Source organism: Ranitomeya variabilis, chromosome 1 (assembly GCF_051348905.1).
Source record: "Ranitomeya variabilis isolate aRanVar5 chromosome 1, aRanVar5.hap1, whole genome shotgun sequence".
NCBI classification, from domain to species: domain Eukaryota; kingdom Metazoa; phylum Chordata; class Amphibia; order Anura; family Dendrobatidae; genus Ranitomeya; species Ranitomeya variabilis.
In genome coordinates this window covers 102,147,689-102,173,218 of record NC_135232.1, presented here as the reverse complement: position 1 = coordinate 102,173,218, position 25,530 = coordinate 102,147,689, and the positions used below count along the sequence as shown (strand labels likewise).

At 42.8% G+C, this 25,530-nt stretch overlaps 2 protein-coding genes across 3 annotated transcripts in view; one reads left to right on the top strand and one right to left on the bottom strand.

The window, feature by feature from the left end:
- The first annotated feature begins 1,602 nt into the window (after positions 1-1,602).
- On the top strand, positions 1,603-6,982 carry LOC143793743 (germ cell nuclear acidic protein-like). 2 transcript variants are annotated; one of them, XR_013220234.1, is made up of 14 exons: positions 1,603-1,723; positions 2,126-2,213; positions 2,604-2,649; positions 2,737-2,801; positions 2,968-3,010; positions 3,098-3,162; positions 3,591-3,636; positions 3,736-3,880; positions 4,367-4,496; positions 5,064-5,271; positions 5,525-5,613; positions 5,914-5,977; positions 6,065-6,164; positions 6,779-6,982. XR_013220234.1 is itself a non-coding variant. In XM_077280750.1 (11 exons), exons 1-11 carry the CDS (start codon positions 1,643-1,645, stop codon positions 5,607-5,609), a joined length of 1,002 nt encoding a protein of 333 aa, XP_077136865.1. In that variant the 5' UTR covers positions 1,603-1,642; the 3' UTR covers positions 5,610-5,818. The 2 variants fall into 2 exon arrangements, 1 of the variants encoding a protein (XP_077136865.1); XM_077280750.1 differs by lacking the exons at positions 5,914-5,977; positions 6,065-6,164; positions 6,779-6,982 and having other exon boundaries at positions 5,525-5,818.
- A 7,217-nt stretch (positions 6,983-14,199) lies between these two features.
- The window catches only part of DMGDH (dimethylglycine dehydrogenase), a 133,482-nt gene continuing 122,151 nt past the window's right edge, over positions 14,200-25,530 (bottom strand). Inside the window, exons 15-16 of the mRNA XM_077286953.1 lie at positions 21,681-21,815; positions 14,200-15,221 (exon numbers count right to left, since the gene is read on the bottom strand). Of these exons, the coding sequence (XP_077143068.1) occupies positions 15,006-15,221; positions 21,681-21,815 (351 nt within the window). The 3' untranslated portion in view covers positions 14,200-15,005. The remainder of the gene's footprint in view (positions 15,222-21,680; positions 21,816-25,530) is intronic.

The following is a 25,530-nucleotide window of genomic DNA, read 5'->3' as shown; positions in this document are numbered from 1 at the left end:
GTATGTGCAAGTTTTGTGTGAGGCAACTTTTGCATGTGTTGCAACTTTTGTGCATGTGGCAATTTTTCTGCGTGTGGCAATTTTTCTGCGTGTGCAAGTTTTGCGTGTGGCGAGTTTTGCACGTGTGGCGAGTTTTGCATGTGGAGAGTTTTGCGCGTGGCGAGTTTTGAGCGGCGACTTTTGTGTTTCTACTTTTATGTGGCGAGGTTGGTGTATGTGTGGTGAAATGTGCACTGAGGGTGGTATATGTGTTCGAGCACGTGGTAGTGTGTGGCGCATTTTGTGTGTGTGTTCATATCCCCGTGGTGGTGTGATTATCCCATGTTGGGGCCCCACCTTAGCAACTGTACAGTATATACTCTTTGGTGCCATCGCTGTCATTCTTTAAGTCCCCCTTGTTCACATCTGGCAGCTGTTAATTTGCCTCCAACACTTTTCCTTTCATTTTTTCCCCATTATGTAGATAGGGGCAAAATTGTTTGGTGACTTGGAAAGCGCGGGGTTAAAATTTCACCTCACAATATAGCTTTGACGCTCTCAGGGTCCAGACGTGTGACTGTGCAAAATTTTGTGCCTGTAGCTGCGACGCCTCCAACACTTTTCCTTTCACTTTTTCCCCATTATGTAGATAGGGGCAAAATTGTTTGGTGAATTGGAAAGCGCGGGGTTAAAATTTCACCTCACAACATAGCCTATGACGCTCTCGGGGTCCAGACGTGTGACTGTGCAAAATTTTGTGGCTGTAGCTGCTACGGTTCAGATGCCAATCCCGGACATACATACATACATACATACATACACACACACACACATTCAGCTTTATATATTAGATATATATATACATTTGTGGGATGTCAATCAATAAATTCATAAATCGACCAGGTTGATCCATTGGTCCCATTATTTTCACCAAGCATTATACAGAATGAAGAGGAAAGCTGACAATGCTTGTAAACTGTGTAAGAAACATGGGCGGATTTGATACATTTATCAGAGGGTATGAAGATATAGAGAGGAAACTGGGGACTCAGATCTCCATTGAGATCATGTCAACAATTGTAAAACTGCTCTTTGGAGTGAAAGAGAAGAAATGAGGAAGAAGAGTCTTAAGTAGGCGGCTTTATATAGCAAGTGTGGATTTCGTTGGGAAATGGATAAGGAAAAAATGGAGCATTACAGAATAGAAGAAATTACATAACAGAGTTATGAAATATGACAGGGTCTGGTTTTGCCCCTCAGAGAAATTTGAAGATTGGGAGAACAATTGGAAAAAAATGTAGTGGAGAGAATAAAACTCGGGGGAGAGACAATCAACAGGTTAAACATCAGTGGAGGTTTCTTTATTTTTTAATGTTGGTTTATGTGGGGTTTTTTATTATTATTTTTTCTGAACGATTGGAATAAGGTCGGGAGTGAAGGAATTAGGAAGATTGTTGTTTTTATCCGATTTGCTTTTTTTGTATTTGTACAGTATATTTTGTATAATTAAGTTGTAAAATACAAAAAATGAGCAAACAACTGCAGCATTCTAATGACGTCACAAATGGCTGGACGATATAGAACGCCCCGTCATCCAGGGTTCCGTTGAGGGTTTTTGTAGGCGTTTGTGGAGAGAGGAGTGTTGTGAGTGACTTGTGCAAATATGATGCGAAAAAAGCGATTTAAGCGTATTATAGTTCTCTCTGACACCGAGGACAGCAGTGATGATGACGATTTACATCAGGTGAGTATCATTTTATATTCCTAACTAAAATATATTTGGGATAAAAGTTCAAGAAAAAGTTGGTGGGACTGAAAATATAGCTATAGTAGATGGGGTGATAATTTGGATCATGTTTACAGAGTAAAGCCTGCCCTCACTTGTAATATTTGTGACAATATGTCCATGTACAGGATACACAATAATATTGTATGAGGGCACATAAATGTCACCACCGCCCCTATCCATATCCTAGCCATAAGTGTCCAGCACACCCGTCATACTCTGTACATTAAATAAGCACAGGCCGATGGAAACCACATTCATATCGGTGTGTACCTGTAATCAGTGGAATATGGAGTAAAATTATAAATTGTAGATGCTCATGGTTATAGAATCTATCTGACATGTTTGTCATTTTTTCAGTCTCATCCAAGAAAGAGGCCAATACCAAGGTCTCCAGGCCAAGATAACATCAGTGGCTTCAATTCGGGCCCGACCCCGAGTTTACCAGGTACTGTACCCCTAATCCAGTAAAGGCTCTGATACATAGCGATGGCACATTGTAGTCATTGGGTGCAGAGCGCACGTTGTGGTCAGGGCTTGGATTTATTTCTATTGTACGCCTACAGTAAATAAGCTCACATTTACCATTTATTTTCAGTATTTGGTCAGGGCTAATCATGCAGGCATTATAAAGTCAGAGAAAAATGGGATTTGGGGATTGCTTCTCATGGTGGCCATGCACTGGGCAGGTCCCTGTAGCTGAATGTAATTTTTTTGCCTCATGTACATATAGGGGTACACTGGATACTTTATTAGGATTTACGTCTTTTGATATTGAGCCTCAGTCTTTGCTATTACAATATTCTAATGAGAGATTTATGTTGTGTTGCCCCCACAGATCTGGTTGTACCACCTTCAGAACATGGTCCGGACAGTTCCACCTGGTAAGACCCACGGCTCCTCCATTACTAAGAAAATGATGGGGATTAATGATTAATGGTGGCTCATAATCTGTTACATTTATTCCACAGCTCCGATGCCATCATTCTTATTGATGATGATGATTCCAATAGGGCAGGAACTTCCATGCATAATAGTAAGTTACCATTTCTAGATACCATCCAGGGTTATGTGTTTTTTTTCCCCATGTACATATACGGGTACACTGGATACTTTATTAGAATTTATTTATTTGATATTGAACCTCAGTCGATGCTATTACAATATTCTAATAAGAGATTTATGTTGTGTTGTCCCCACAGATCTGATTTTACCAACTTCAGATGATCCGGACAGTTCCACCTGGTAAGACTTACATCTCCTCCATTACTAGATACCTGATGGGGAATAATGACAAATGGTGGCTCATATTCTGTTACATTTATTTCACAGCTCCGATGCCATCAGTAATACTGATGATGATGAATCAAATACTGGAGGAACTTCCTCATATAATAGTAAGTTATCATTTCTAGACGCAATCCAAGTTTATGTTATTATAGAAATAACGAGGAGTTTACAAATCAAACAATTACAAGGGCGCTGATCAGGAGTTGGAACAGCGAGCCACCTGGGAAATGTGCTGTAAATGTCAGAGAATGACCGCAGCATTTAACAGGTTAACACAAGCAGGCAGAGCTCCAATCCACTCTCGGCTGTTAGAGGCAGATGATGGCTGAACGACACAACCATCATCTGCATGAAGGCTCCAGAGAACGGACCCCTACCATTTGAGGGTCCACCTTCCAATGATTGAGGACATGTTCCCTTCTGATCTTCTACACTCTATATATACAGACCCCTCTCTTGTACGGACCTTCATACTAACTAATGTCTGATTTGAGCCTTATAAAATGTATTTTAACTCTTCCATATTTCTGTATAGATAATATACCATCTGATAGCGAGGAGAGCTCCGCTACAGAGGAGAGGTAAGTTATGCCAGATGCATCTACCTCTATATAAAGCCATAAACTAGGTAAGATGTTTCCTGTGGATTTATATATGATTCCTTATTCCTTATTTCCTAGGACACCACTATGTAAGATCCCCGGCTGTTTCCTGGAAGACATTATTTCTCCAACTTCCATCTATGTTACCAACTTCCAGGAAACAAAGGAAGAGCTGGTGGATCGACTGTACAATCTGTACAACAGGACAGTCTTCAGTAATAAGGTATCACATCTTATCATCGGTTTCTGGGTGATACATGACTTCTCTATTATCTCCCCCTTTAAACAATAAATTCCAAGAAAAATGTCTCTAACTTTGTGAAAGGCATCCTAACCCCTTTGTCATGTTTCTGTAATAGAGTTATTGAAAATCTCCGGTAAATCTCACTTAGGTTGGTAAATGTCATCACCGTCTTCTTACCTGTGGGATGAGTGGAAACCTTAGATGATCCACCATGCAGAGACAAAAAGATTAGCAACTTTTGGCTTGAAGTTCACATGATTTTTACATTTCAATTTAAAAATCATTTAGTTGATATCTGGACATTTTAGAAAAAGTTTATTTTTATTTTTGTTCTCACATCTTGGACTTCTGGGTAGACCCCATACAATAGACCGATGCTGTAAATAAAAAATGAGAGTTGGGTACTTTGTAAGATTGGGGTCAAAGCGTTTACAGATGCAATGGAATTTGTTTCCTCTATTTTAGCTCCCTGCGAAAATGGAGATTTCGTGGAGCAAGAGGCTGACATCAGCATCCGGCCAATGCTGCCATAAGCTGGATAATGACCGCCGCTACTCAGTGATTGAGCTTTCTGAAAAAGTCTGTGATTCTGCCGGTAGGTTTCACATCACACCCATCCTCCAGCTTCATAAGACAACCTGTATACAGGGCAAAAAAACTGCTACTTGTGGTGTAGTACATCTTATAAACTCATTGTACATACTACCATAAGAAAAACTAAGTACACCCTATTTGAATTCTAATATTTTACATATCAGAAGAAAAAACTTCAGGTCCTTAGAAGGTCCTAAAAGTAGGGAAATAGAATCTCAGAAAACAACATGAAAAAAAATACTACAAAATACTACATCATTATTTATTTAAAAAAATAAGCCAAAATGCAAGAGCAATGTGTGATAAATTAAGGACACCATTGATGCAACTTCAAGTTATTGCTGCTAAAGATGATTCTAAAAGCTATTGATTCATGGGGTGTTCTTATTTTTCACTCTCTGCTTCTGCATTTTGATGCAGTTTTCGGTGAATAAATAATGGCACGGTTGACTTGTCACGTGTTGTTCATCTCAGGATGTATCTTGAATTTTGTCCTGATATGTAAAACCAAACAGTTCAATCAGGGTGTACTCAGATTTTCTCATAACTGTATAAACTCTTGTTTTAGTGCGAGTACGATCCACACTTGCACACGAGTTGTGCCATGCCGCCTGTTGGATATGCTTAGCTGAAGGCAGAGACAACCATGGCCCGTTATGGCAGGAGGTCACAAGAATAGTAAATCGTAACCATCCCGAGCTGCCAAAAGTGACAGAAAATCACAGCTATACGATCCACTATAAGTACAACTACAAATGCTCCCTGTGTGATAACGAGTAAGTGGATTTTATTATTCATCTCTTCATGAAACACAATCACTGCGGTTCTGTTGGTATAATGCTTTTATACTTTACTATCACAGCGGACTGACGTCGGGGGGCTGTAGGGTTTAGGATGCTACATGTTATATTTTCTGGGCTGGGGCCAGTTCTTAATATATTGGTTTAAATTTCGACTTTTTAATATAATCCTTGGTATTAGTGAATGTTCATTCCAGTCCAGTAACCAATATTCCTCTTCTCTTTGCAGAATTGGACGTTTTCGAAAAATACCTGACAATAAATGTTACTGCCGCCGGTGCGGAGGCCGATTGCATCAACTATCCGTCAGCTAAACATGTAACTATCCTTCAGAATATTTAGTCTCTAATTTTGTTTCTTTATCATTTTAAAGTTCAGACACTTTTATATATTTTCTCCTGAGTAGCGAAACAACATCTGTGCTCATCATCAGCACAAGTAATTAGCAGCAAAGATTCAGAATCCGTCCTTATAGGTTACCAGATAAACCCTGGTTACATTTCCCATAACTCGCTGGATATGGAATGATTGACAATTCCCAGCAATTATCTACAATGCTTTGGAAGACCTATGATTTTAAGCTTTGTTGGATGTAATTATTTTTCTTTATATTTCCAGGTTCATTATTTGATCTGATTTGAGATTTGTCTAAATATCATCACCTCATCTACCTGTGATGGAGGTAAGAACGAATCCTCCACTATTGTCAGCAATCTCTAATAAGAGATTTTTAAAATATTGAGAATCTTGCCTTTATTTCACCATGTAGGGAGACAATCAGTTTACGTCTTCATTACAAGCAGCTAACATCAAACATCCAGAATCCACCTCTTCTGATTGACACAAAGCTTCCAACATGTATTTTCCAGGTAAATATTTCTGTGTTTCTTCATGTCAGTACTAAATCATTGTAAGTAACAATCATTCTTGCTTTCACGAAGTGAAGCAGCGAGGGCATGATAATGTAAGCAAGGTGTACCGTAATAAGGGAAGAAATACAATATAGTTTTTATTATTGGATTTTTTTTCAACAATTATTATTTTTTCTTGCCGAACAATTATTTAAATCTGGTTGAGAAAGGAAGTAATCGATGAAAGTTATCAGCCTACTGCTGCGGAAGAATCGCCAACACAACATCTATCGGGCGAGATAAGTCCCTCAAACATTACATGCCGTATAGATCTATTATGAGTACACTCACCATAGTCGTATGGTTCATATTGCATTTTTCTAACATTACACTAATATTGGCAACTTCCTATTTTCAATTTCCACATTTTTCTTTTTTTTTGTAGACAATATATAATGCAATATTTCATGTCTATTTCAACTTCAGCTGATGACCAAAAATATAATGTTGAAGTTGTCTTTGCTTAGTTTGTTTCATTTGATAGCCAGTACATACTGTCAAGTTTTTTAAAAACGTCTATTAATTCTTTTCAGGTTAATGAGAATGGTGACTTATCGCTTCTTTCTATACAGGCATGACATATCTTGGAAGAAAAAGGTGAACACCTGCACCGACCTGCGCTGAGAACACGATCAGATGCAGTTTCCAAGACCTGGAGAATCTCTACATGTGTTTTTTTTCCAGAGCTGCCCAGCAATGGATATGGCGTTGAACATTTGAACATTAATAGTCAAAACTTGTTATTCGAATTTTTCTGAGTTAGATTTAAATATGATTACAAATAAATCAATTAATTCTCTCTAGTTTTGGACTTTTGTTCTGTAAAACGATGGCTGTTGCTAAACATTTTACAATCAATGTTGTCTACTTGTGTTATTCAGCCATCATCTGCCTCGAACAGCCGAGAGGAGCGGACCTATGTCTGTGGCTGTTAAACTGTTAAATTCCACTGTCAGCATTTAATGTGGACCGACAGGGGGGCTCACTGTTCTATGCATCTATTGGCGCCCCAGGGAAGTGATTACCAATATGGCCGGGAGTCTGATGACCCCGGTGCCTGTCATGATGGCACTACTGTGGCTGGCATCCATAGAAGACCATGATTTTTGCTATATACTGTATAGAATCCAGTGGCTTTGCTGTGCATAGCACAAGCGATCAGATGATTGCAAGTTTGGTAGTACACTCAAAATATGATCGCCTGGTCCTGTTTTGGAACAACTAGGCAGGCCCACACACTTTTGGACTTTATCCCAAGCTCCAATATTTCTTCTATTTTCCACTGGCTATCAGCCTTTACCTGCAAACAAATCCGGACTGCTGACTGTCTGATGGTGGGGTGATCTACTGTGGTTACATGATGAACGGCCAGTGAAGTCCTTCCTGGCTTTCCTGTGAATACATCTAGACAGCATCTTCAAGAGGTTGTGCCTCCTGGGTAAAGATGATAGAACCTTTCAATATTCGGTTCAGTTTGGATAGGCAAACGCACCGATGTTCGGTTCGGATTGGCGAACGTACCCAATATTCAGCAAACACTTTCGTCAAACAGTTCAATGAACATATCCAACCCAAATTAAATTCAATAGGAGGCAAAACCAAAAAGCTGCCTAAACAGCTAAATTAGGGGCACACACCTGGAAATGTGGCATCAATTGAACATGAGTACAAATGGTATTATTTTACAGCATGAGTGCATGAGACAGGGCTTGGACCAGCATTTTTAGCTTAAACATTCATCAGTAACAGGTGGAGGAGTGACAGGTGTAGGCCTGGTGCTCTGAGAGCCTTGCCAATTTCAGGCTACACATATGAAGGATGCTCAACTTCGAGTCTAAACATTTCAAAAATTAGGGGCAGACACTAGAAAAAGTGGCATCAATTGACCCACAGGAGAAATTTGATAATGGCACTGTAGACATGGGTCATGCATGAGGTATCAGGATCTGTGTAACAAGGTGGCACAGGGGGGTAGTTATGGCCGAGTCACTTAAAGACACAGTCCACAGACAGAGTCCACTGAACAGATGGTCAGTGAGCACCCCCCGCCCCTTGAACAGGGATAACTTTATTTTATGCTTTGCAATAATAAAGAAGTAAAGCAGGTAGTAGAAAAGAAGATACAACACTGGCTTCCAGCTCTTTCCCTGACGCTATCCACAACTGTACCCACAACAGTCACGGTAGCTGAGATAAGGCAATCAGTCCACTCACTGGAATCTGGACACTTAATAGTCCCTTGAGCCGGGGCCCATAAAAAGTCCTAGGGCCCATGTTGTGGTCCTTTGTCCGGGGCAGCCGATTCCCTCCCTTCTGGAAGTCTGGCAATGCCCCATTGTATCCTTTGGCCTGGGGCAGCAGATCCTCTCCCTGCTGGCAGTCTGGCAATGCCCTGGCTGCAGCCACACATCTGCTCAGGGCTGAGGTGCCTGAGCTTCTGACCAGGAGCAGCAGCTTCCTGATGCCTTTTCTGCTGCTGGCCCAGCCCATCTATTTAACTATTGACTGTCCCTAACTCTACAACAGTATCTATAACACAGTGCAGAACAAGTACATATAGGGGCATTACCGACACAGCACAACATCACAGGGTAAACACAACACAGCATATTATAATAGGAAATCAACACACTAGGACCACACGACATATTCAGTGCAATAAAGATATAGAACACAATAGGATAACATATACAATGTGCAAACAGGGCCGCATGGGCTCCGCATAGGGGAGGGGCAAACGAGGTTCTCCGCCACCTCCTGACATCTGGACCAGCATTTACAGCTTTGAATTTAAGTTTAAATATAGACTAGGTGGGTGATGGACCGATGTAAGCCTGCTGTGATGGAAGCCCTAATACCTCATGCAACAGCTAAAACTGTTTTTTGCTCAGCCACACACAGATGGCATAAATATCAGCTTGATAGACAACTAGTGTTAGAAACATTTAGGGATAGTAACATAGGTATTTGACAGATCAATTCACGCACAGTAGAAATTTTGGAATGGCACAGCAGCAGTTAGCCATCAGCCATACATGAGATATCATGGCTTTGACCAGCATTTAGAGCTTTGTATTTAAGTTTAAAGATGAGATGGGTGATGGACTAGTGTAAGACTGCTGAGCTGGGAGCCCTGATACCTCATGCAACAGCTCAAATGCATTTTTATTCAGCCATACTCAGGTGGCACAAATATCAGCATGGTAGACCACTAATGCTACAAAAATTTAAGGACCAAAAAGGATGATCCAATGTATACCCCTTTTTCACATGTAAAGCTCCATGGAATAAATGGTGCTATAACAATAAATAATAATAAAAACACAGCTGTGTCGCTGCCATGAAAGGCAGTCAAGTAGCCCATCCAGTAACAGAAGTTGTCGAAAAACTGCGCAATTATACTAATTCTTCTCTGGAAAATTGATGACACTTTAGTGGTTACATGCTCCATACCTGTCTGTCCGCACTTGCCTTTTGACTGTATTCCAGTTTGTCAATATATCAAGCCGTATCTGCCAGCATCAGCCTGCTTGGACATCAGCCATGCTCGCCAGCATCAAACCGGCCTGTATATTAGCCATGTCTTTAAGCATCAGCCTGCCTGCATACCAGCCGTGCCCACCAGCATCAGCTTGCCTGTATATGAGCCGTGCCTGCCAGTACCAACCAGCATGTGCCTATCTGTATACCAGCTGTATCAGTCTGCACCTGCCCCGGTCCCATCTGTACTCTCCTCCATGGCTGTTCCAGCTACCTATCCCTTCGGGGTCAGCTGCCGTGTGTCTGAGTCTTCCCTGGTGTAGCACCTGGTATCCATTGGGAGCCAAGTCTAACCCCACCATCATGGGCTCTAGTAAAAAGTCAGGTATTCACCTAGACTAGACTGTCAGTACGAAAACAGTTCCTCTCCTCTGAATGAAAGTAACCCGATGTTTACCCTGGTTACCAGCGTAAACGTAAAAAAAACAAACAGTACATACTTACATTCCGGTGTCTGTCCTCTGGCGTTCTGCTTCTCTCCACTGTGTAAGCGCCATAGCCGGAAAGCACAGCGGTGACGTCAGACGTCACCGCTGTGCTCGCTTTCCGGCTGGCCGGCGCTCACACTGCAGAGAAGCTGAGACGCCGGAGGATATTTTGGTGAAATGATGGAGTCAGTGCTTCCATCATGCTGCCTATGGTTGGGGCTGCATGCATCAGTGATTAGGTTCACTTTAAGTTGTTTCCATAACACTTCCCTCATTTAATCAGAATAGTCCATCAGCGATGCAGTAAAAGGATTGTAGATGGTTTCGGGTAAATAGAAGCTTCATAAACAAGGGAAGATTTCCTCATTGTTTCCTGTACCCGTCCAGCTAATTAACAAAGCACTGCCTCCATCAGATTATTACTATCTATCATAGGTCAAAAGGACCTTGGTAAGAACAAGCTGCGCAGGAAATCTCCGATAATATCAATAGGATCAGACAGCGTTTCAATTCCTTCTAGTACTGTATGCAATTAATTTTGGCACAAAAATGTGCTAACCTTCTAAAAGCTGGTATCTCACTCCTTCCTGACCTAAAGGTTTGGGATTTTTTTACATTTTTTCTTTTCCATTCTGACCTCTACAACTTTTAAAACTTTTTCATTAACCTAGCACTATTACTATTTTTTTTTTGCATGTGGAGTATTCACATGTTACCAATTTATTCTTATAAATTGATCACACAAATAAAATGCAGGAAAAAAAACATTTTTATGTGATTTACCAATCCTATACCAACATCTTGGTGTACAAATAATAAGTGAATAAGTGAGGAATTTACTAGAACTCAGATTGTAGCTTGTGAGCAGCCAGGTATCCTCACTCCTGGTATCTGACTTCTGTTTTATTCTGTAATGTCTTTATTGTCTGTACAAGTCCCCTCTAAAATGTAAAGTGCTGCGGAATATGTTGGCGCTATAGAAATAAAATTATTATATTACTATGTCACAGTTTTTAAGGCTGAAGGTAGACCTAAGTCAATCAAGTTCAACCTATAACCCAACATGTTGATCTAGAGGAAGGAAAAAACATAATGCAGATACTAATTACCCCATTTTTTGAGAAAAAAATCCTTCCTGATCCCATACACAACAATCAGATTAGTTCCCTGGATCAACACCCTTTCACAGAATCTAGTGCCCATAACCTGTAATGTCAAAGTATTCAATAAAGGTGTCCAGGCCATCCTTGTACTTTTGTAGTAAATCCGCCATTACATCATGTGGCAGAAAGTTCTATAGTTTCATATGCCAGTATTAACCTAAAGTCTGGTTAAATACAAATGTATTAAGAGGTGCATGCCATAAATTTGTGTCATCTATTAGCTACCCTTCTATGAGCAGGCACAGGTTTGTACCACAGTTTACCCTAATTCCTAGCATAAATTATGTCCTTCCCACTGCCACTTTTCTCATCACTGGCAAGAGTAAGTCATAACTGCAAAACGTTGCAGACTTTTGTGTGAATAGGGATTACATTTTGGCACACATGTAGGAAATTCCGAGGTTATAGCAGTACCTCTGTCTTGAGGCTTCAGTATTAAATATTCTGTGACCATGCAAGGATGCAAATAGTGAAGAAGGGCTTCTGTGGCTGGTATAGGAGAGACTGTGCAGAACTTTAAAAGATGCCCATATGCCATTCAGTAGGGCTGATAGTTGTTGTTTTTACCTTGAAAACGATGCTAAAACACGTTGGAACAATAAGGAACCATTTTGGAACACAAAAGTCTTCTAATTTAATGCAGCCCATAATTCAACGTAATATCATCTTCCTCTACTATTATTCATCTGGAAGAAGTTTTTCTCCGGGAGCCAGGGGGCAGCAACAGTTACACGCGTCTACAGGTATTGTGCCGTCACACAACACCGCTAGGTGAGCGCATACTCCGGCCTTTCACTAACCTTACCAGGCGATACTGCTCTATGTATGTGCGCTTTTGCCTCCCAAGCAGTTATTCTGTGGGGCCCGGCCATGTTACTTACATTACACTAAACAAATAAAGTTGCACTCTGTAGCGCTATAGCATGTAGACACGAAATATATGAAATATGAATAGCATTACTGCTCTAGATAATAAGAAATAAATTAGACACTTAGCACATAATTTGGCCAATTCCTGCATGCCCAGCAGCCAACGACAAGGCGATCTCCAGTTTGCTGGGAAGCCATCTAATGGGAATCATCTCCTACGCTAAAGGCTGAATTTATGGGTAGCCATTTTGTTATTATCTACGGCAGTAAGGAAATTCAAATTTCATATTTACATGCTAAAGCACGACAGAGTGCAACTTTATTATTATATGTTACATATAGAGATGGCTACTCTTAGTTTGTACCTGTACACACCGGTTTTTCTGTTTGGAAGTGACAGTCAGTTTTTTGTTATTTTTATATTGCTCTCTGACTGAGCACTCCACCCTCCAGCCTGTGGCGGTTTTAATTGCAGCAGGGACCTACCTACCCGGGCTTTAGCCTAGGAGAGGATTCACATTAGATAGGTTCCCGGCAACTGGAGATCGCCTTGTCGTTGGCTGCTGGGCATGCATGAATTGACCAAATTATGTGCTAAGTGTCTCTATTTTTTCTTATTATCTAGAGCAGTAATGCAATTCAAATATCATATATTTCATATTTACATGCTTTAGCACTACAGAGATCAACTTTATTTTTTTGTTATATATAGAGATGGCCTCTCTTAGTTTGCACCTGTACACACCAGTTTTTCTGTTTAGAAGTGACAGTCAGTTTTTTTAAACTTGCATTACACTGACTGATGATTTTTTGTTGTAAAATATTGCTCAATACAAATGCTTTGCCTGATGTTGACCTAAATCTTATGCAATCAATGAGAAAAAGGTGACACATACTCCATTCATTGAAAATACCACAGCCAGCAGGAATGGGGTCTGCTCAGAAATATCATGAACATTACAACATCCGGAGACACATGTAAGGTCTGCAGAAAAACAACACTGCCAGACCTAAAAAAAACAAGGTGGATCAGTTTGACATACTAATGGCACATTTTATAATTTTCTCAATTTAACCAAAAATTAAATAAATGGCTGCTTGTTACCAGAACTTATAAAATATTAATGAATGCTGCTGTGAATGGTAAAAGCAGATTGTAAAAATCCACATGATCAGTTCCCTTTTCTGAATAACAACACAACTGTTGATTTAGCAATCCCCTCTAGCATCCATGTGACCGAATAGATAGAGCCAGATAGGGCTGGTGTAACCGTCCTGTAACTCTTCATGATGGCAGAAATGCACGGTTTTACAATACCTTGTTTGGCCGGATGCATTAGATTAGATGCATTAGATAAGTAAATGTCAACTAGAATAAAGGAGATACGTTTAAAGGGGTATTCCCATCTCCAAGATCCTATCCCAATATGTAGTAGGTGTAATAATAATAATAGCAAATATCTCCAATTAGAAATGTAGCATAGTTTTTTTAATTCGCTTTGTCGCTTTCCTCATGTGAAGGCATTGCAGGACCTTATGTCATGTTTGGACATTTTTAGCCATCACTTACCTGATCCTGCTGCTTTTTGTGTCTCATACTGTTTGTTTGATTTGTCATTGTATGATATGTGCTATTGAAACAAATATGTGTTTAATAAATCTATACTTTTTTACGTATTTTTTTTTTACTCATTTGACATATTTTCTCTTGCTTTCATATGTTCATTCAGGAGTGTCCAAATCTTTTTGCCTAATACCCAGTCACATGGCTTGTGGTCTCTTTGGCATTTTGTCATTAATGGTTCCCTATATGGTTTGTATATAATCGGTACAGGAGAAAGCCTGATGTCATTTATTGTGAGAGATAGACCAGGTACTGGAATTAAGTGGAATGGAGGAAAGATGAGGAGCTCGGATTTGTTACCAAGTTACTAACAACATACGCAAAATCCAATTAATAAAAGAAAAAAAAAAAAGGTACGGAAACATACAAATTTTATATGAAAATTTAATATATTTTGTCAGATATCTTTTACATTACAGTGTATTAAAGGAGTTTTTCTTTTTCTACTATATGGAGATACTTTTTTTTCATGTATCCAAAATAAAGATTATTTTACCAGTGTAACATTTATTACTTTTCTTTAAGATTGCTGATCTTCACCAGTGGGATTTGGCACCCATAATAGAAGGCTGATCCAAGCATCAATACTATTCAAATGCGGTAAGCTCACAGTTTTTTCCTTTCGTGTAAACTGTGCTTGGGTTTTCTATCACAGGCACTCCAGGAAAACCTGGTACCCTGTTATACCTGGTATTGGGCCCAAAGGAGGCGAGACATGATTTCTGTCTTTAGTGTCCTCTTCCCTCGAGCCCTGCATAGTAAATCCATATTTCATAGAGATTTTATTAACATTCATAGAAGCCTATAATTCATGGTCAAAAAACATAGCTATATAGTTAGTAAGTTGCATATTCTTAAAGGGGTTATCCAGCACCTCTCATCTCCTCATTGGGGGGGGGGATAAGGCGTCGATGACCACCTACCAGGTATAAGCAACTTTTCCGCATGATCACCAAGTATTGTGCACCTGTCCTATGCTGTAGTGAAAGGCACCAGATAAACCCTTTAAGACCATCTAACCTGTAGAACTCCTGCGGCTTCTGATCCTTTGTATGGTTTTTACATTTCTCTCTAAAAAATATCATATCACCAGAAATGACAAAGAAGAGACATCGCAGGTGCAATAGACGCCGGCTTCACAGTCAGGTCCTCGTAATGACAACAATGCTTGCGGTTACACTTTGGCACCTTCCCCTTTTTTCTGCAGTCGATTCCTGGTTGGTTCTGTGAACACAAGTGGTTCTTGTATGATTGTGGCGGGGTAATGTTTGCCAAGAAGTTCCACCTCCAGTTTTTGTCCAGTCGCACTCAACTCTATAGGCGCGTAGGCGAAAGCCAAGCTCTTGTTGGTGGAGTAACTAAAGGTTCCAGATGTGGTGTTACCAATGACCTGAGGAAGAACATTTCAGAGAATTTCATTAGGTAATCTGCAGGAAAAAACTTACGTTCATTTGCATTATAATGGGTTTATTGTAGTCAGTCCATCATATAAATATTCAGAACTATTCTTAATTTGGCCACAAACCACATGCATAGACTTTACCCAATATTGCAAAATAGAATTCTGCAAATTTTTGAAAATTGCAGCATTTCATTTCCTGCCTGTTTTTTAGCTGCATGTGTATGGGGTTTGATAAGAATCATTTACATTTATTTTATCTTAGAACCGGATTTCGATGCAGATCTGAAACAAATTTGCCATGTTTGAATTGGTCTTATGATTTCACCAGTTTGTGTGAATATATCCTGTTTTTCTACAATTTTTGTAAAATCACGGCACAAAATGAGGTTTGGATGTACTCTACTGTTTTTTTTTCTGTGTTTTTACTCCTTTATTGCAGAAATTTTTGTAATGTAACCAGTCTGCAAACCCAGAGGCTCTTTAGAGACCTGATTAGAGAACTGGGCTTCTCGGATACATGGAGCAGCTGCTTTTATGCTGTTGGATCAGTTTTTAGGCTTCTCTCAAGTTGTGGTGTGGGGGACCATGTTGCTCTGTGACCCCTATAACTATGTCACTGTGTACTGTGTATACATGTTTTTGAGTGAAATGGCAATCTTTAATATAATTTATCAAAAGGAATTTTCTGCTCTGTAATAGAAAATGGTCCCTTATGCGGGACGATCATATTTAGGATCTATGCCCTAGACATCATGAATATGCAGCTTGAATTATCCAGTGAAAATAGTTTTCCTATAATATTTAAAAAAAGATGTTGAAAAACTGGAGCAAGTTCAGAGAAGAGCTACCGAGATGGTGAGCAGACTGCAAACAATGTCCTACGAGGAATGGTTAAAAGATCTGGGAATGTTTAGCTTGCAAAAAAGAAGGCTAAGAGGAGACTTAATAGCTGTCTACAAATATCTGAAGGGCTGTCACATTGTAGAGGGATCATCATTATTCTCATTTGCTTTGCACATGGAAACACGAGAAGCAATGGAATGAAACTGAATGGGAGAAGATACAGATTAGATGTTAGAAAAAACTTTTTGACAGTGAGGGCGATCAATGAGTGGAACAGGCTGCCATGAGAGGTGGTGAGTTCTCCTTCCATGGAAGTCTTCAAACAGAGGCTGGACAGACATCTGTCTGAGATGGTTTAGTGAATCCTGCACTGAGCAGGGGGTTGGACATGATGATCCTGGAGGTCCCTACCAAATCTAACATTCTGTGTCTCATGTGAAACCTTTATCAGATGCTGGGATCATATGATTTGCTAAATTGGGGATTCATGAATATGGCATTGTATGTACGAATGTAGAAGTTTTCTGTGTGTTTATTTTATATATACCAATAACATAAGGAAGCAGTTAAAAATAAAGAATACATTTCACCCATCTACCTTATCACAATTTAGTTTCTGCTTTGCATCTGACTGTGAGGCGACTTTGGAAACTTAAACTTATTCATTGGTCCTTGAATGAAGAACATCACGTTGTCAGCCCGCTCTCACTTGCACATCAGAAGTCAGAAAATCACGTTTAATTACCTTAGCAATGAATCCCACTATACTTGCCGGTTCTACAAAATGAACCACGTTTAAGTGAGCTAAATAGATGTGTCACATTGATCTCAAGCTGTCTCAGTGTTGCATTTACTGTTAGGAAGCCCTCCATCCAGTCTATGGGCACTGGATATTATCTTGGCTTTAACCCCTATTTTGTATGCTGCGCTGGGTTCGGGTAGGTTAAATATCTTGTTAAGTTACAACAGGATTCTGAAGACAAGTTCAAAGAGTGAGAAATCGGGAAGCAAAACACATCCAATATAGATACCCTGTGTTATCAAGCATAATTGTATCTACAGAAAAAAAAACCACCACCAATGTAAATAACTGAAACTTATATTAAAACATAATAAAAAGTATCTAAAAAGTTACTCATCTATAAACATAAATTAAAACAAATTGCTTTAAACCCATTGCTTTGCCTTCCTGCAGACATTGCAAAAAGAGCCTTAGCATGCACCAAGATTGCCAGGGTAGGATCTCACCAGTGAGAGGGAAAGAACTAATCAGCCTGAGGGTGGAATAAGGGTAGGATCTGACCACCAGCCTGAAGAGAAGGGTCAGACCCCAAGCCTGAAGTGTAGGATCTGACCCCCAACCTGAAGGGCAGGATCTGCGTTTCCTAGCCTGAAGGGAAGGCTTCTGACCCCTCAGCCTGACGGGAGCCAACTGACAATCCACTCAACCTAATCACTACATTCACAACATGATCCCAGGAGGGGTGTAGTTGTAAGTGGCTCAGAGTAGCTCTCATATTTAGACCCTGGCGTCTTAGGCGCCCGATATTACATTTGCCACATCAGAAGACAGCAGCAATATAAAGTGCACACAGTGGGTGGGGGCCCTGTTACAGATTTTGCATTGGGGTCAAGAAGCTTAAAGGGAGTCTGTTAGCACAGAATGAGTGCTCAAACCAATCGCAGGTGATCGGTGCACCCTTGGCGTGACCATACAGTTCAGTGCACCTTCCCACCTACTTTTTTCCCATCCATCTCTGCCTCCTTTAAAACCAGAGCTGTCAAATCAATTGAAAGGGATTGAAAGGGATGGAGATTTATGGAAAAGTAAGGGTTCTTTCAGACATCTGCGATCACCGGTCCGATCTGGGATCACAATGGATGGACTAACCACGCATATCCTGAACTAAGTGTGACAGCCTTATAGAAATACATGAAGAGGTCACGCTCGAGTCGGGAGACGCTCGGCCAGTCCGTGCATTGTGATTCGATATCAGACTGATGATCACCGACGTCTGAAAGAGTCTTAGGAAAGAAGACTCATTAAACTCTTTGGCCACACTAAAGGTGCTCCGGGCGCCTGTGCTGGTTTTGAGCAGATTCAGTATAAGTTTACGCCTCTAGGGAAAAGCAATATCAGCTATTTTGGATTAGACAATAATAGTATAAAGGGTGGTATTTTGAAAAGTGGGAACAGACTGGGTAAGAAAGTGATGAAAATGTAATTATGACACTATTCGGAAGTGGAGCGTGACACTAGTTCGCTCACCCAGACGTGGGAACATTGTAGTTAATAATGTACCCCAAGAAACCCCCAGAATACACTGATACCATGGATATGCTGCATGTACATCAGGGAAGCCAAATTATTATAGTGCTTTGGAACAAAGCACTATACTGTTATTCCACCGTGGTAAACTTCTTCTTATTCTTATTATTCAGTCCGCACGTAATGCGGCCCGAACCGCTAAACTCACAGACTCCAGTGAGGTGTCATTTCGAAGCCAGCGTTCCTGAGAGGTGTGCTAAGTATTTTTCGTGTCGATCGGATTTGTAGTTTTTGCGCAATTTGTGTTTGAAAAAAGTCTTTCAATGCGTTTCAATGGAGAAATTTTCCTATACGTTTATAATGGGCTGGTTTCTGAGGCAATTTCTAAAAATAACTTCCACCTGGCTGATTAGCTCATTGATATGCGCAGTCAGACACAGTTACTATGCCAACTCCTATGAAATCTACATCAGCTCACCAGGTCACAAGTTTTGTCAGATAATATCAGCTCTTAAAGTGACAGTACAGCACAATTCCAAACCACTATCCGTAGTCTTATGATTATTAGACTGTGGCCCGATTCTAACTCATCGGGTATTCTAGAATATGCATGTCCACGTAGTATATTGCACAGCCACGCAGTATACAGTGCAGAGCCGTGCAGTACACAGCGCAGAGCCGCGCAGTACACAGCGCAGAGCCGCGCAGTACACAGCGCAGAGCCGCGCAGTACACAGCGCAGAGCCGCGCAGTATAAAGCACAGAGCCGCGCAGTACACAGAGCAGAGCCGCGCAGTACACAGCGCAGAGCCGTGCAGTACACAGCGCAGAGCCGCGCAGTATAAAGCGCAGAGCCGTGCAGTACACAGCGCAGAGCCGCGCAGTACACAGCGCAGAGCCGTGCAGTACACAGCGCAGAGCCGCGCAGTATAAAGCGCAGAGCCGTGCAGTACACAGCGCAGAGCCGCGCAGTACACAGCACAGAGCCGCGCAGTATAAAGCGCAGAGCCGCGCAGTACACAGCGCAGAGCCGCGCAGTACACAGCGCAGAGCCGTGCAGTACACAGCGCAGAGCCGCGCAGTTTAAAGCGCAGAGCCGTGCAGTACACAGCGCAGAGCCACGCAGTACACAGCGCAGAGCCGCGCAGTACACAGCGCAGAGCCGCGCAGTACACAGCGCAGAGCCGTGCAGTACACAGCGCAGAGCCGCGCAGTATAAAGCGCAGAGCCGTGCAGTACACAGCGCAGAGCCGCGCAGTACACAGCACAGAGCCGCGCAGTATAAAGCGCAGAGCCGCGCAGTACACAGCGCAGAGCCGCGCAGTACACAGCGCAGAGCCGTGCAGTACACAGCGCAGAGCCGCGCAGTACACAGCGCAGAGCCGCGCAGTATACAGCGCAGAGCTGCGCAGTACACAGCGCAGAGCCGCGCAGTACAGAGCGCAGAGCCGCACAGTATAAAGCGCAGAGCCGCGCAGTACACAGCGCAGAGCCGCGCAGTACACAGCGCAGAGCCGCGCAGTACACAGTGCAGAGCCGCACAGTACACAGCACAGAGCCGCGCAGTACACAGCGCAGAGCCACCCAGTATACAGCGCAGAGCCGCGCAGTACGCAGCGTAGAGCCACGCAGTATGCAGCGCAGAGCCGCGCAGTATACAGCGCTGAGCCGCGTAGTATACAGCGCAGAGCCCCGCAGTATACAGTGCAGAGCCCCGCAGTATACAGCGCAGACACGCGCAGTACACAGCACGGACACGCGCAGTACACAGCGCAGAGCCGCGCAGTACACAGCGCAGAGCCGCGTAGTATACAGCGAAGATCCACGCAGTATATAGCGCAGAGCCGCGCAGTACAAAGCGCAGAGCTGCGCAGAGCTGCGCAGTATACAGCGCAGAGCCGCGCAGTACACAGTGCAGAGCCGCGCAGTACACAGCGCAGAGCCGTGCAGTACACAGCGCAGAGCCGCGCAGTACACAGCGCAGAGCCACGCAGTATACAGCGCAGAGCCGCGTAGTATACAGCGCAGAGCCGCGTAGTATACAGCGCAGAGCCACGCAGTATACAGCGCAGAGCCACGCAGTATACAGCGCAGAGCCGCGTAGTATACAGCGCAGAGCCACGCAGTATACAGCACAGAGCCACGCAGTATACAGCGCAGAGCCACGTAGTTATACTGCCCAGTCACGTAGTATATTGTCCAGTCACATAGTATACTGCATATCCCTGTTAAAAAAAAAAAGAATTAAAATAAAAAAGTTACATACTCACCTCCTGGAGCGGCCGGTATCTGATGGTTGTTGCACCTCCTAGAGCGGCCGGTACACGATGCTTGTTGCACCTGGAGTGGCCGGTACCCGATGCTTGTTGCGCGCTCCGGTCCCAAGAGTGCATTGCGGTCTCACGAGATGATGACGTAGCGGTGTTGTGAGACAGAAAGACGGAAGTGCCCTTAGATAATTAGATAGTAGATTACCCCGCTCACCAATTCGGAACCCGAGAGGCCCGGCCCACCAAATCGGACCCCGAGGGGCCCGGCCCACCAAATCGGACCCAGAGTGACCCCGCCCCCTAAATCAGACCCAGAGTGACCCCGCCCACCAAATCGGACCCAGAGTGGCTCCGCCCACCAAATCGGACCCAGAGTGACCCCTTCTACCAAATCAGACCCAGAGTGACCCCTTCCACCAAATCGGACCCAGAGTGACCCCTTCCACCAAATCGGGCCCAGAGTGACCCCGCCCACCAAATCGGACCCAGAGTGACCCCACCCACCAAATCGGACCCTGAGGTGCCCAGCCCACCAAATCAGACCCTGAGGTGCCCAGCCCACCAAATCGGACGGAGTGACCCCACCCACCAAATTGGTCCCTAAGGTGCCCCGCCCACCAAATCGGACCCAGAGTGGCTCCGCCCACCGAATCGGACCCAGAGTGGCCGCGCCCACAGAATCGGACCAAAAGTGACCCCGCCCACCGAATCGGACCTAGATTTACCCCGCCCACAAAATCAGACCCAGATTGACCCAACCCACCAAATCGGACCGCCTGAGGGGCACCCAAGTGTGAAAGTCTTGCAGGGGCAGCCCGGGCACCATTCCAAAGCACTATCTGTAGTTCCTTCAGGAAATACCCATCTAGTTTCTGAATGGAGTTTCCTAAAAATATCTAAAATTGGTTTTAGTTAACATGACCAAGAGATAAATGGTGAATGGTGTAATTATTTGAGTTTTTTTGCAGCTCAATGTTACTTTATGTCATAGTCCAGCTCCTGTGCACAGCTCAGGTTTCTATGAGAATATTTCCAATTCACTTGCTATGATTACATTCTTCTCACCTTCCCATTGTGCCAGATGCTCTCATTTCCCTCAGGATCAACATCATCTGTTTCCAAGGTGAGATACACCAGTTTCCTCTGAAGCCCCTTTTCCTTGATTTCCTTCAGAGCCTGCTTGCCGATAAAGTCAGCTTGCTGAAATCACATGAAGTTAATGATGGTGAATGACTGCTGTGACAGATATGTGTGCTCAGACATTTACATATATACATAGTGTCATCTAAAAGTCACACAAGCATCATCTATGGCAACGACAAGTCATATACAGGAACCATGCCACATTACCTCTAAGTGCCGTAGGTTGATGTCACTGCTGTTTACAATGCTAAGTATTTCCGGGTAGGTGGGAAACCATTAAAGGGTTCAGGGGAGGTTGCCTTTAGTGGGGAGGGGATATACCCATCTTTGAAGTCAGACGCCCCTACTGATCCCAAAAACTGTTGGAGACCAGAGCTCCCACCTGTCCGCTGTGCAAGGAACTTCAGTTTTGCAGTTTCCTGCACTTCTCATTTTTCCTGGACATTTTTTTTCTACTGAGGACCATGGAGCATTTGGACCTCCATCAAAAGGAAGTGATGTATACACTAGCTATAGTGAAAGTCTCTGGGAGGGTATGTGCACATGGCGTCTTTCAGATGACTGCCCACTCACAGAGTTTTCCTGAAGTAGCTTCACTGCTGATTTTGCTCTTGATCTTGTGGTATCTTGGTCATCGGCATCTTTTTTTTTTTTTTAATGTTTTCAACTATAGAGAGCAGAAGCTTCTTAGTGGAAAGCACCCGATGAACGGACAGGGTACTTCGTTTCAGGGGGACACAGACATAAAAGGGCCTCGGTCCAAGAACAGTATATGGGCTCCCTCCAGTCCAATAGTTCTGTCTATGACAGAAGCTGCTTGCTCCTTTAGAGGTGGATGTGGCCCCTTTACCTCTTGGGTCGCTGCATAAGACAGAACATGAGCACAGCAGTGTCAAATCCACAGCTCCTGTCAATTTACACTGTGGATATTTTTTGCTGCTGTGCATTTTTCTTAATTTTATGGGGCTCTTTTGCAGCTCTTTTTGAGGCAGATTCTGGGTGAAGCCGCCTGAAGAAGCTGACGTGGGCACATAACCTGAGGACAATTATTTTTTTTTTTACTTGGGATTGTGGAGGGCAGCATTTGACCCTGCATCAATAGGGACTGATGGCATGTACTAGCTATAGAAAAAATCTGTCAGGACTCTGAACATTTTTTACCTTTTGTGCATTACTGCCCTTTTCCAAGATGGCATCTTTGGTCTCATGTGCACTGTGTCTTCCTGCTATAAAACTCCACCCCAGCCTTCAGTCTGTGCTAGAGTATTCTGCCTTGCATCCAGCTCCTGACCTCTGATTACTCCCTGGCTATATACCTGCTCCTGTGAACCTGTGTGGTGATCCTGCTACTCTGCTCTGAGTTCCTGCTGCATACACCAGTTTCCAGTAATCCTCCTTCATCTGCTGCTCGTGTTTACTTCCATCTCATTTGCTGGACATGTAAGCTGTTTCTGCTCTGCAAAAACCTGAGACTATTAACCAGGCCTCCCTGGTTGAGCTAAGATATGATTTGAACTGCCTTATAAGCCTGTGTTTGGACTAAGACAAGGATTTATTCGTGTCAAGTATCCTCAAGAATAACTGTGCTTCATAGACTTTCTGCTTGATTGCATTTTCCTCTAAAGTTTCCTATAGACTGCTAAGCTGTGTTTAATATTTACAACAAGTGTTGTGGACTTGAGTTTCTCTCTGCAACTGTTTGAATCACTGTGTGATAATATAGACTTTACCACTTATAAAACTGTGTCCTATAGTTGTCTTGTTCCACGCAAAGAGTCTCCTGTTATGATCCTTAGTGGTTGAGGATCACAAATTACTCCAGCTAAGTAACAAAACATAGGACAAGCTCTAGGGAGGTGGCAAACTGGACTGACCGCAAATCTGAACCTATCCAAACACACTAGAAGTAGCCGGTGAACGTGCCTAAAAATCCTAGACGTCTCTAGCCAGCCTGAGGAACTAACTACCCCTAGAGAGAAAGAAAGACCTCTCTTGCCTCCAGAGAAATAATCCCCAAAGATATAGAAGCCCCCAACAGATAATAACGGTGAGGTAAGAGGAAGGCACATACACAGGGGTGAAAGCAGATTCAGCAAAAGAGGCCCACTAATTCTAGATAGCAGAAAATAGCAAAGGGGTCTATGCGGTCAGTAAAAAACCCTTACAAAATATCCACACTGAGATTTCAAGAACCCCCACACCAACTAACGGTGTGGGGGGAGAAAGTCAGTCCCCTAGAGCAACCAGCAAGTAAGAAATCACATTTTAGCAAGCTGGACAAAAAAACATGATGAATGCTGATAATCAGAAAATGAACAAACAAGGACTTAGCTTGTCTTGGAGAGACTGGGAGCAAGGTAGTCACAAGGAATCTGAAGAGCACTGAATACATTGATAGCAGGCAAGGAACTGAGTATCCAGGTGAGTTAAATAGGAAACCAACCAAGGATAACGAACCAGCTGATGAGGCCACCTGCAGAAAGACAACACTACACAGTACCGCTTGTGACCACTAGAGGGAGCCCAAAAATAGAGTTCACAACAGTCTCCCGAGTTATCCCCTATAATTATTACAGGATACTCTAGCCATAAAAAAAAGGAGACTGCTGGAACAATGACTGCAGAGAGCAGATTAGAGCAGGTGTTTTCCATAATTAATCACTGCAGAAAGATGTGGAAGGTCTGCAAAAGAAGTTTTGAAGCTTTGAACACAATCAACAAGTTTTTGGACAAACTTTGCAGGACTTAAGCAACCGCATGGCAGCCCAGGAAAACAAACTTGATGGCATAGAGTCCCAGTATGGACGGGCTTTTCAGGACATAAGCACGCAAATAGCTGCACAAGTGACTTTACCCTCTGGGCAACCGCCACCAGCTAGCCCATCTAAGTTGCCCCCATTCAGATTTAATGGTGATCGCGACAAATTTCGTGGCTTTGTGAATCAATGTATGCTATATTTTGATGTGTATGCTGACTGTTTTCCTACTAATAGATCCAAAGTATTGTGTGTAATAATGCTACTGACCTCACGAGCGCTCGCCTGGGCGAATCCGATGATTGAGTCTCGTGACCCACGGTTAAATAACTTGGATGATTTCTTGGCCGCTATGGCATTAATGTTTGATGACCCTAATCGCCGTTCAACCGCTGAATCTGCTTTGTTGTCTTTACGCCAGGCTAAACGTTCTGTTATTGAGTATGCCACTGAATTCAGGAGATTAGCGGTAGATACCAATTGGGACAGTTATGAACAATGGCCTATTTTTAAAAGGGGTCTGTCTAGTATTATAAAAGATGAACTAGCTCGCTCTGAGTCACCACAAGAGCTAGACATTTATACAGCATTGTGTGCGCATAGATATTCGCCTTACTGAGCGTAGGCAGGAGAAATTTGCTGCATATAACCGTATTTCTATCTTTTCCCTTCCTTCCAAAGAGCCTGCAGGTAAAACCTCTCGGGAGGTGGAGGAGGTGCCCATGCAAATTGATTCCGTTCAGAGGCGCGAGATCAATGAGCGCCGGGAGCATCACCTTCGTGAAAGTCTATGTTTTTACTGCGGCAAGTCTGACCACTTCTTAATCAATTGTCCTAAGTGTCCTAGACGGCCTAACAAGGTGCTAGCAGCAGTAGGGGAGTATGACAACTGTGATGATGAATCTGACATCTCTGAATGTAGCCTGCCTTTAAACGCTGTATTCCATTCACTTTCTATGACTTCACCCACCAAGGAGCTGAAGGAGAAGAACTCTCGCTGTTCTCTCCCTATTAAG